The following is a 12384-nucleotide window of genomic DNA, read 5'->3' on the forward strand; positions in this document are numbered from 1 at the left end:
ACAATGACAAGTATTGCCTCTCAGACTCATGTTATTCCCTTGCATCAAAGCAAAGAGAATAAATGCAAACATACAGAGTGAGACTTTTGTTTGTTGTGACACAGCGGAGTCACATTTTCCTCCTATCTGACCTTTATACCGCTGCTGTCATATCTCGCTCGCTCACACCCTCCCTCAGCCCACGTAGGCGAGGGAGGCACGCTCGTTAGTTGGCTTTTTAATAAGCTGAAGTACAAGTACACACACACACACACACACACACACGTATGCAGAAAATAAAACCTGGAGATGGTGTAAAACTAAGTTTCAGTAGTGGAACATAACACCAGTTCTGCCCACAGCCTCTCATTATCAGCCAGCTAATTACCCTTCGTGACATGGCGAGAGTTACATTTTGCAGTGAGGGTTTCCAGCACAAATTGGCCTCTCATCTGATCTTGTGATTGTAGGTTACAACAGCTCATTAAATAAATGATATCCATCCTCATTTAGTTCCGCGATATCATCCATGTTAAGAGTACATGGTTTATGTGGTTTATGACACGTGAAATCTGTCGGCATTTATTTCATCACAGCAGGTGGATTGGCATTGCAAAGGAGGCAGCAGTCTTTATATGTAAATAATGAGTCACAGCAGAGCGGCCTGATCCATCTGTCCGGGGGTTCCTGAGCAAAACATTGAAACACTTATTATAAGTTATTGGACTTGGAATCAGGGGAGAAAAAAGTCAGACATGTGTGACAAATGGCAAGAAAGCCACTAATAGATTCCTTTGCTATTGTGCAAGTAGCAAGTGCTGAACCCCTTATTTGAACCAGCATATTTTCCGCCTAATATTTAATGTCGGACGTTTGCTCGAGCTAACTAGGTCCTGGTATGTAGCTGCTGGCTGTTCAGTTTCACACACCAGCATCCCCAAATGGCGTCAAAACTACAATAAACTTTAATTAAAACCATTTCAAATACAAGCATAGCCATTGTCCAGTAACAAAAAGTCACACAGATAGGAAAAGTCATATTCATCTAAATAAAACATAAACTAGTAACTCCATGAAAATAAAAGAACAAAGACTAACTAGCCTATATGCCAGTTGTGTGATTATCTAAGAAGATAGATTAAATGTTTTTATAACACTGACAGAGACTGACCTGGGCGTTGATTAATGTTGTTCCACAGTATGGGTCCTGAATAATTGACAGCCCGGTTTTAACAAAATCCTCATCTCAGTGACGTTAGGGATCAGATTTTTTTTTTTTGCGTGCCGTTTAGGAGAAAGTTGTGACATTCCCTACCTCCTGTTCACCAGACAACCAGACACCAGAGTTTCATTTCAGAAAATAGGGCCAATCTGCAGCGTCTCAATTAGGAGAGAATCTCTTCTCTGTCTTGCAGTTCATAAGAGCTCCTTCCACGTAAAACAGAGGATGAATTATGTTATATCATTTGAATTTTTTGTCTTTCTTCTTTTTCATCATTCGCCCCACTTTTGTTTTTGCTCCCAAACATTTCACCCTCATTCCTCTGCTCTTAATCTGATTGCTAATTGACTTCTCTCTTCACCTCCGTGACATGTCCTCATTTTCCCTCTCTTTACTAAACCAAACTCATCATTTCCCCACAGTATTTGCACTCCAGCTGTCTTGTTTTAAAATGAGAACCCAGTAAATATGCCAGCGTTGTAGTCAAGTCACCAACTGTCGAGTCCGAGTCAAGTCTCGGACCCCCAGTGTTCGAGTTGAGTCACCATTACCTGAGTTTGTGTCCCCGTCGAGTTACGAGTCCAGAGTCCAGGTCTTGAGTACTCCATCACAGGCCCCTGCATGAAACGGTTACAGACTAAATATATATCAATATCTTCTATCAAATTTGTATCACATATTTCACATAAAGTTGTCAGAAACTTCATCCACCTTCTGAGTCCTGTTTAATGAATGCTCCAGTCCGATTTCGTAAATCACGAGTCGAGTCACGAGTCCAGAGAATAGCAACTTGCGTCGGACTTGAGTACTCCATCACTGAAATATGCACTTGATGGCTATTCAATTTTATTTATAGTATCAAATCATAACAAGAGTGATCTCAAGACACTTGACAGATAGAGTAGGTCTAGACCACACTCTATAATTGACAAAGACTCAACAATTCCAGTGATTCCCCCAAGAGCAAGCATTTAGTGCGAGAGGAAATAACTCCCTTTTAGGATGAAACCTGGGACAGACCCAGGCTCTTGGTAGGTGGTGTCTGACGGTGCCGGTTGGGGGTGTGATGAACAGTGGCAGTTATAGTCACAATAAAGACAAAACACTTGATGACTACATACATAATCTGCTTAAAGTTTGGCTGCAGTTGCTGAAGTGTAAACTTCAACTTGTCACTTTAACCCCCTTTCTTCTTCCCTCTTGTCCCTCTCAGTTTGTCCCATTCAGGGACTACATCGACCGGACGGGAAACCACATCCTGAGCATGGCGCGGCTCGCCAAAGACGTCTTGGCCGAGATCCCTGACCAGTTCCTCTCCTACATGAGGACCCGCGGGATCAAGCCGTCGCCAGCACCGCCTCCCTACACGCCGCCTCCCTACACGCCGCCAGGGCAACCCATCCAAACCCAGATATGAGGAGCCCGAGGGGAGAAAGGTTTCAGAGTCAGGGGTTAGCTGAACTTTACGCGCAAAATACTTCCACATCCCTGAAGCCGCTCTCCATGCCTTGCCGTCGTGGATCACAGTGGTCTTTCTCGTGTGTTCAGAAGGCTGCATGTCGAGCCAGGAGAGTGTCACTTTTGAGGACAGGAAAAGCCAATGAGAGTCTGTTTACTTCCACTGTCAAGCATTCCTGTTACTGACTGGAATTTATGTATTTTTTCGCCTGGGAAACCTGGAAAGGCCTCGGAGAGAGTACGGAAAGTCTGATTTCCTAGCAGGGAGGAAATGAAGGAATGAAAGAGGAAATGGAGGACAGCTTTGGAAACATTTATAAGAGAATGTGTTCAGACAAATCAAAGGAATCACTTGATTTTAAATGAAGTTTTTCTGTAAATAACGGGACATATGTAACTTCTTCTTTCTCTCTCTCTTTCTCTCTCTCTCCAACGCACTCATTGTTTACAGTAAACGCTAACAAAGATTTTTACTGTTGATACTTTTATAAACACATAGTTTCATCAATATGAAGCGACCTCTCTCTCTCTCTCTCTCTCTCTTTCTTTCTCTCTCTCTCTCTCTCTCTCTCTCTCTCTCTCTCCTGGCATGTGTGTCAGGTAGCAGCAGTGCAGGTCCTGGTAGCCCTTCTGTACCGTACCGTGCTGTACCGTACCGTACTGTATTCTGGTGTTTGTATTAACCTTTTGCATGAGTGTAGCCTCAGTCAAATGCATGCATATAGTGGCCCTGCACTACCTCTTCTATCCATCTGTCTGTCTGTCTGTCTGTCTGTCTGTCTGTGGGGGGTGAGTGTCTGTCTGCTTGTATCTCCATTCGTCACTTCACCCTCTCTGTCTGTCTGTCTGCACTGCTCTCAGGCCTGAGAAATCTGTCGATCTGTCTCCCTGTCGCAGCTTTTCTTTCTTCGCTCTCTCTCTCTCTCTCTCTCTCTCTCTCTCTCTCTCTCTCTCTCTCTCTCCTGTCTTTTATGACTCTGTCACTTTTACTAGCTGTCCTTCCATCCAACTTTTTTTGAGAGTTCTAATACGAGCTGAATAGAAAATGCATAATTTGTATGCTCATCAGAACAGGGAAGGGTTTTATTACAGAATGTCATGAACAGCAATGGAATTTCCTTTCAGTTTAGTTTGGTTCACTTGACATTTTGAAATGTAAAATATCTGCTCTACCCTGCTTCCCAGAGATGTTGGAGCCATATATAAGGTGTACATCTTCAAAAAACCAGTATGTGCATTTGTTGTTTTTGAGTCATGCTAGCGGCATGGCTCTTGGGATGGCAGTGTCGGTCGGTCGGTCGGTCGGTCGGTCAGTCAGTCGGTCCGCCACTTTGGTCCAGACTGAAAATTGTAACAATTATTGGATGGATTGCCATGAAATTAGGTAAAGAAATATCCGTGTTCCCCCTCAGGATGAATGGTAATAACTTTGGTTGTTCTCTGACTTTTTACCCAGCGCCATTATCAGGTCAACGTTTTAATTTATCCAATACTTAAGCTAAGCTTAATACTAAGCTAAGATGGGAAATGTACTACAGGACCTGCTAAACAGCATGTTAACATTGCCACTGTGAGCATGTTAGCATGCTGAGGTTTGAGTCACAGAGCCACTGGCATGACTGTATAGAAATATGAAATATGGCCCACATTAGCAAACATTTAAAAACAAATGTTTTACATTCTAAATGCCAGTTTGCTTGCTCGGACCAATATGATGAAGATTCAAATCTTCTGTTGTCCAGTAGTTCCTATTTTTGCACAGCATTTATTTGACTTCTGAATGGAAGCATAGCTACTCTCTCTCTCTCTCTCTCTCTCTCTCTCTCTCTCTGTTCTCCTCCAAACTGCCTTGGCAATATGATGCCCACATGCCCAGGGGTTTTGTCTCATTGTGTTGTCTAACACCACATCCCCGCCCCATGTTTAAAGCGACAGCAGCTGTTCTCAAACTAAATACAGTTTGAGCATAAAGAGCCCAGTGGTCAAAAATGCAGAGGAAAACACACTTTCCCTAATGTTGGCTTTTTGTTTCATTTTAATTTTTTCAGTTTGTACTTTTTATTGCACCTTTAGCTTTGATATAGCTTTTTATATGTTTGTTTTTATGATGTGTAAACGGATGATTTGTGTGATTCCTGTCAGTCCCCGAGGATGTCCGACAAGTTTCCAGTTTACCATTGTTTCTAAACGACGTCTCGTTAAGAACGAGTTCAGTTTTTGTCATGAATGTGGAAGGGTTGTTCAGTGTTGTAATGAAAGAGTGTTCCAATGATGAATGGTGAGTGCATGTGTTAAATGTGAACGAGATGTGTGTGTCTTTTAAAACAACATTATATGAATTGTTTAAACAGTCTTACAAAAAGTGGGAATGCAGGAACATTTATTGGATCATGAGTGAATCACATTGCAGCACCAACGATGTGGAAGGATTTTTACGCATCACAGTGATTTTGTTGTATCAACACCCTGAAGTAGTCCTACAATTATGGCACAAACATTATTAGCATTATTATTATTTTGTATGAATAACTGGGAAGCTAATGCCCACCGTATCATCCGCTGACTTTCTTACTCTGATGTCTTATACATAGAAGACTTTTTAATGAAATCATGATGTATCATCAACCCAGCACCATTTACACACACAAAAACAAACGTGTCTTTGATATACAATATATGTGCTGAGTTGCTGCTATTGGCTGCACTAAGGTCGCCACATACTGCGTACGTTTTCAGGTTTTGCCAACAAGAGTTTCTAGATTTTATTTTGGGGTAGTCAGCTGATTACAGTCTTTGCTACACTTTTCTACACTCTCTGGGTATTCCCAGCAGTAAAACCTTTCCTTGTGGCCCAAAAGTGTGAAAAAAAGACACTTGCAACCCAGATGTCTTATAAACGCAGTGGAGTGACAGAACATGATTATTTGTGATGACATTTTCTGCACATTTTGCTTTGAATATCTTACATTGCTGCCTTGTCTAGTTGCTTGATATTCCCTAGTTCATCTTTGTTCATCTCACAATCTCCCTCCTGTGTGTGTGTGTGTGTGTGTGTGCGTGCGTGTGTGTGTGTGTGTGTGTGTGTGTGTGTGTGTGTGTGCGCGTTTGGCCGCCTGGCCGCCCGGTTGAGTCTCACTCCTGCAGCCACCCACTGCGTTCAAAGCGTAGCTGGACACATTATTAGGACTGCAGGTCAAAATAAGGAGCTCATTACTGCCTCAGCAGATATACTGTAAAACTCACATCTCATTCTGTAAGAGACCCAGCACTGCGGGGGTCAGAGAAGGGATTGTGTTTTGGTGGTGGGACTGCCTGCTTGGAGTCAGCTAAGTGTTTAATTGTTAGTGGTTAGTGACGATTTAGCCTGAATCCCTCCAGGTAGAGACATATTTCTGTATACAGAGATGAAAGCAAACCTTTTGCAGCAGCCACTATGGTTTACTACAACTTTTATTTTTGATGCTCCTGCTATCGGTCCTCATCAAAGTGCTACATTACTGCTAAAATGTAATTTAACAGTAGTACAGGTAGAGTCAAGCTGACTCAGTAATGTCAGTTACTCAGCAATATCTGTCAAAGGTTAGCTAACATTAGCCAGCTTAAAGCTACCAGTCATAGTAAAGCTGTGGTGGCAGAACCCTGAGGCCCTCATGTACGTACATTTGCAAACGTAGCGTTATCAGCGCCATGGCCAACCCGCAAAAAGCGCACGCTGTGATACTTCAGCTTACGTCGTATTTACCAAACCTGCAGTTCATGGGGTAATCAGCGCCTTTCTCCGCCCACTATACCGTAAATTGCGCTGTAGCAAAGCGTTAAGTACTTGTGCTATGATACGGCTGAGTGCAGACTGCAATATTCCCACTGCTGATGCTGTGACTGTTTGAAATGATCCTGATGCCAATATTTGTAATGTAGCGAGGAGTTTAACAACGGCTGGAATGGAATGTGAACGCTGAGTCGGAGATTCAATGTCATCTCTGATTTATTGCAGTAACTGTAATATTGCATGGCTGCTTAATCTGTAACGCTTAATGATTTTGTGTTCACTCAACTGAAAAAGTGTGATCCTTGTGGCAAACATCTTTTCAGCTCGTCTCCTTGGTCTATGTCTCTGTCTTGCTCTGATTACTGCTGCCATTTCACCAGGAGGCATATGCGAGGAAACCCGCTTGCGGCTGGTTTACACCTGCTTTTAAGAGGCGGAGAATTTTCACCACAAAATAGAGGCGCGCTTTCACCGGCGGTTTTTGTACATACCGCGGAGTACATATCCCCTCCCATCTCTTTATGGAAAACTCCGGTGAATGCATATGCATGACAGGGAAAAGCGCAATTTGCCAATTTCAGTTACCGCGACAGGCAGTCTGCGCTTTTACCTCAGTGCGGCATGTTTGTACATACCTCGCCATGCTTTTACGTGCACGTTGCAAAACAAATACGCCTGAAGTGGGCGAAAAAGCGTTAGAACATGAGGCCCTAAGTGTATTAAGGGTGCATTTTATTGCTTATGAATTCACCTTTGCATTTATAAGAGGAAGAATGTGTCATTTCCTTTTTCAAAAGTTACGCATCTCACTTTAAAGATTGAAACAAAACCCACCGGAAACGTCGTCATAGGTGTAAAGGTAAATGTACTCACCTTTTCGACAACTTACACGTTGCTTGAAGTTACTTCTTTACTGGTCTTGCATTGCCAGACCTTCCTCCACAGCGCTGCGGAGGAGGGTCTGGCTAGTCCACACAGCATTCCGGGATGGGAGAAAAACATGCTCTGGTTCATTGGCATGTCTTTAAACCAAACATAATCGTCTTAGGCGGCGCTAAGGTCCGGACACAATGACGGTGCCTCTGCAAAATAGCCTCGGGAAGGAACGTGTTTTGGTGGAACGTGTACTTTCTAAGGTTGTTTTAGTTGTGCAAGAGAAAACTCAGATTGGACAGATAGTTTAGCTAGCTGTCTGGATTTACCCTGCAGAGATCTGAGTTAACCATAATCCTCATACTGTAAATCCACCGGAGTTTAAAATGCCAACAGAAAGAAAGCGGTATGTGACAGACATCCGGCCTAAAAAGAGTGACATCTGGCGGAATTTCCAGGGGCCCCTGAATAATCCCGGAAGTGGAACGTCGTCGATATAGAGTACTTCTATGTAAAACAATTATTTACATGATAATTGGCTGGCCAAATGCAAACTAAGAGCGCTGTTGTTACATGATGTACATACTATACAGCCTGCAGGATGCCCCTGTCATGTCATGTCATTTGAATGGCTAACTACCTCCTGTTTCAAGTCACATGTTCTTCAGTAAATCCTTTCAGGGTAGGAAAATGCATTTCTTACTTGATGCTTATTTCACTAAATCTAATGACGAGGCCTGTACCAGGACACGGTATGGAAGCAAAAAAAGGCTGTCAGGACTTGAATCTTGTGAGCAAATTACATGATATTACATTACATGTCATTTAGCGCTTTTATCCAAAGCGACTTACAATTTACACTCTTTGTAGAATATTTATCGTTGTAATTGAAATACTAGTAAATTTATAGCATTTAAATATTTTACAATGAATTTATGTGGTTTGAATTCCTAAACTCTGTTAAAGAACTCTATTCAAGTTGTTCAAAACTGATTGGTCATTTGTATCTAAAAATAGAGAAATTGGATCAGTGAAATTCACACACCAAAATTTAAGGACACACACAATCAAGCCTGAATGGAAAGGATTAGACTATAAGGTCACGTTCCTTCGGTCACATCATAACAAAAAAAAGTTACGATGAATTTGTGAGTTAAAAAAAAAGAGGGAAATTTAAACCATATCAATTCTGATGGTCAAATATTTCAGTGATATAAATGCAGTTGTATTTAAATTTAAGAATTTCTTCGGCTTCAAAATGTATTCATTTGTTAATCTTTTTATTTTGGCCTTTCTTTGCTTCCATACCCACACACAAACATTATCACCATAGGCACTGTTGTTTTGTGTTGGTCGGCTTTGGCTGGACAAATATTATTTTAACCTTCCCATCCCGTGTGTGTGTGTGTGTGTGTGTGTGTGTGTGCGCGCACGCGCGCCTGTGTGGCACCTTTTATGAGAGTGTTTTAATAGACCATCTGAGGTGTTAACACACGTAAGATCTTTGTTTACTAAAGCTATCCAAATAATATATTGATATATTGTATGCTTGTCATATCTTCTTAACAACGTGCACTATGTTTGCATGTACAGTTTTACAAAGGATGCACCAGTTCCTTTTGTTAAAAACTGAGTGTTTTGAAATATAAAAAATCTATATGAAAATGAACTGTACAAAATGGCCTTAAATCTTTCACTGATTTTCTTGGAATTGTGCGATGCCTTCTTCAGAAAAATGAATTGTTTCAAGGAATTAATTGTTATCTATTTTGTGTCAGTGTTTCTATTGCTTTCTAGTGGATTTTCTTTGCACAAGTTCAATTATTGAAAAGCAATTATCTTGTACTTTTTTGAAACCGTGATTAATCAGAGAAAGCATGGCTGAAGTACTGATTGTCTGATACTACATATAATAGATGACTATTTCTGTATCAAACTATGGATTTTTTAAAATAAATATTCATATTAAACGCAAAGGTTGCTTCAGTTTTGAATGTCCTCTTCACATTTTCTTTCCTTTCCTGGGTGTTTGTCTTTTCTCTCCAGTGATAGCTTATTAGGACTAATATGTGGTTTGCTCTCTCTGATAGGATAATTATAGAATCTGAATCAGGGTTTTATTGCCAAGTACGTTTTTTAACACATACAAGGAATTTGTTTTGGTGTTGTTGGTGCACGTCACACATTCTATAGATTGAATATTAAACAATATAAGTATAGGTACAAACAATATAAGTATATTTACACAGTATGTATTAAGTTAAAAATAAAGAATAAATAAAGATATAAATAAAAAAGAGCAAAGAGCATTACAGCGGAGAGAGAACAGTGGCATGAAGGTGGAGAGTCAGGGTGGTTTCCGGGCCTTGTTAATAAAGCTAGTGGCGGAGGGGAAAAAGCTGTTCATGTGACGTGAGGTTTTGGTCCTGATGGACCTCAGCCTCCTGCCAGAGGGGAGTGGCTCAAAGAGTTTGAGTCCGGGGTGGGAGGGGTCGGCCATAATCTTTCCAGCACGCTTCGGAGTCCTGGTGGCGTAAAGGTCCTGGAGCAGCGGCAGATTGCAGCCAATCACCTTCTCTGCTGACCGAATGACACGCTGCAGTCTGCCCTTGTCCTTGGCCATGCTAGCAGCGTACCAGATGGTGATGGAGGATGTGAGGATGGACTCAATGATGGCTGTGTAGAAGTGCACCATCATTGTCTTTGGCAGGTTGAATTTCTTCAGCTGCCGCAGGAAGTACATCCTCTGTTGTGCTTTCTAGACGAGGGAGCTGATGTTCAGCTCCCACTTGAGGTCCTGGGAGATGGTAGTTCCCAGGAAGTGGAAAGACTCCACAGTGTCAATTGTGGAGCCGCAGAGGGTGATGGGGGCAGGTGGGGGTGGGTTCTTCCTGAAGTCCACAACCATCTCCACTGTCTTTAGAGCGTTGAGCTCAAAGTTGTTTTGGTTGCACCAGGTCACCAGGTGGTCAGCCTCCGACCTGTAGGCGGACTCGTCACCATCAGAGATGAGTCCGATGAGGGAGGTGTCGTCTGCAAACTTCAGAAGCTTGACGGACTGGTGACTGGAGGTGCAGCTGTTGGTGTACAGGGAGAAGAGCTGGGGGGAAAGAACACAGCCCTGGGGCGATCCGGTGCTGATGGTCTGTGAGTCGGAGACGTGTTTCCCCAGCTTCACATGCTGCTTCCTGTCAGACAGGAAGTCAGTGATCCACCTGCAGGTGGAGTCAGGCACGCCTAGCTGGGGGAGAGTGTCCTGGAGCAGAGCCGGGATGATGGTGTTAAAGGCAGAGCTGAAGTCCACAAACAGGATCCTGGCGTAGGTTCCTGCGGAGTCCAGGTGCCGGAGGATGTAGTGGAGGGCCAGGTTATAGTGCATGAAAGTCTTCCCACGCCAAAAACACACAAAGCACACGGACACAGGACTGCGGGCCTTGAGCAAGGCACTAAGTGCTGCTGCAAAACATGAGAAACACGTAACATTTATTTATGTCATCCTTCGGTTTCTCTGAATCATTCCCAGTCCTGGTGTAAATCTGTCATCTGCCTGCTCAAGTGGCAACTATTTCATAGAATATAAAATTGAAAAATATTTATTGATGCGAGTAAGGAGGCAATTAGCAAGACTGTCAATGCCCTGTTTCACACAAATACCAAAATGGGTCTGTTCATCTGCCAGGGGTTGATAGGGTTCTTCATCAACACTCAATAACTCAGCAAGTACTTTGACAGGTGCTAAGATCCCAGATTTTCAAAAGTCACGATACAGCTTGTTTTTCTCCAAATTTTAGGATATTCTCAGTCTCACTTCTGGCACTCAGAGTGATGGAAGGGTTACAGAGGACAGAGTTTTGCTGCAGCAGTGAATGTCTTACTGCTACTATAAGAGAGGTTAATAAAGTATATAGCTTACTTAAAACTTTGAAGGATTAGCTTGACATTTTGATAAACACGCGTATTCAGGTTAAGAGGGTAAAATAAGATAGAAAGGACATGGATAAAAAGGACATTCCCATTCATATCAACACCGCAGAATGGTCAGAGCAGCTAACACTTTTATGTATAAATTTCCATCTAAACCGACAAGGTTTTGCTGTGATGGCCGAACGAGCCGTGGAGTAGTAACGTTATGAGGCATAGAGAGCCAGCCGCTAAATGAGTCAAATTTAACAACGTTGTGTTCATCCACACACACTACGTCACAGCGTAGGAAAGCACATTACTATCGCCAGATGAGTGACAACTTTGTTCGGCTCATTTTCTATGACCGGTGTGGTGTGGGGGCGTGGCGGAGTTAGCAAGCTAGCTAGCTAGCTAACTAGCCAGCCATCCACTGGTTGGCTGGCTTACTTGCTGGTTCCGTCGTGCTTTAATGCTGCATTGGTTACAGAAAAAAACAGCAGGCTTGGTTGGGCTTCCGCTGGGTATAACAGCCCCGCCTCCTCACTACTGGGCTCTAAAGCTCACTAACACGTTGTCATTTTTATTATTTTAAGCAAATACAGAGCTTTAAAGGTGCTGCAAACTTTTTTTTTTCTTTCTTTTTTTGCGATTACGAGCCTCTAGCGCAGTGTTAATTTCGTTGACGAAGACTATGACGAAAAATATTCGTCAACGAACCTTTTTCACGGACGAAAACTAAATAAAAACTAAATAAAAAGTCAGATATGATGACGAAGACTGTGACGAAATATAGCAGACACTTTAGTCAACAAATAAAAATGAGACGAAAATGTTAGGGAGGGACGAATGGAAAAGAGATCCAATCAGAACCGCTCTTTTTTGTGGGACAAGTTGGGAAGAAATCCAATCAGAGCGAATCTTTGAGGGTAGGTTGATTTATGCGGAAGCAGCAGAGCCATTTTAAAAAGCCGCGGCACATGCAGGCGCAACAGCTAAACAAACGCAGCAGCAGTCACACAGGAGGACGAGTTTGCAGAACTTTGCACAGTTTTGAGGACGTTTTCACAACAGTAAGGTTGTTTACATTATACTTAGTTGTGTTTAGTTGCACAGCTTTGGCTGATTTCAGTTGACGTTGCTCGTTAGCAACACGCTAACGTTTTGCAGTGCACCCGGTCCG

General features: G+C 42.5%; 1 protein-coding gene across 2 annotated transcripts in view; it reads left to right on the forward strand.

Moving 5' to 3' along the window:
• The window catches only part of LOC144512408 (copine-8), an 88583-nt gene extending 79306 nt beyond the window's left edge, over nucleotides 1–9277 (forward strand). For both annotated transcript variants that reach the window (XM_078243159.1, XM_078243160.1), the window contains one exon: nucleotides 2415–9277. In XM_078243159.1, the coding sequence (XP_078099285.1) occupies nucleotides 2415–2618 (204 nt within the window). In that variant the 3' untranslated portion in view covers nucleotides 2619–9277. The remainder of the gene's footprint in view (nucleotides 1–2414) is intronic.
• Nucleotides 9278–12384: the final 3107 nt, after the last annotated feature.

This window comes from Sander vitreus, chromosome 23 (assembly GCF_031162955.1).
Source record: "Sander vitreus isolate 19-12246 chromosome 23, sanVit1, whole genome shotgun sequence".
Classification (NCBI taxonomy): domain Eukaryota; kingdom Metazoa; phylum Chordata; class Actinopteri; order Perciformes; family Percidae; genus Sander; species Sander vitreus.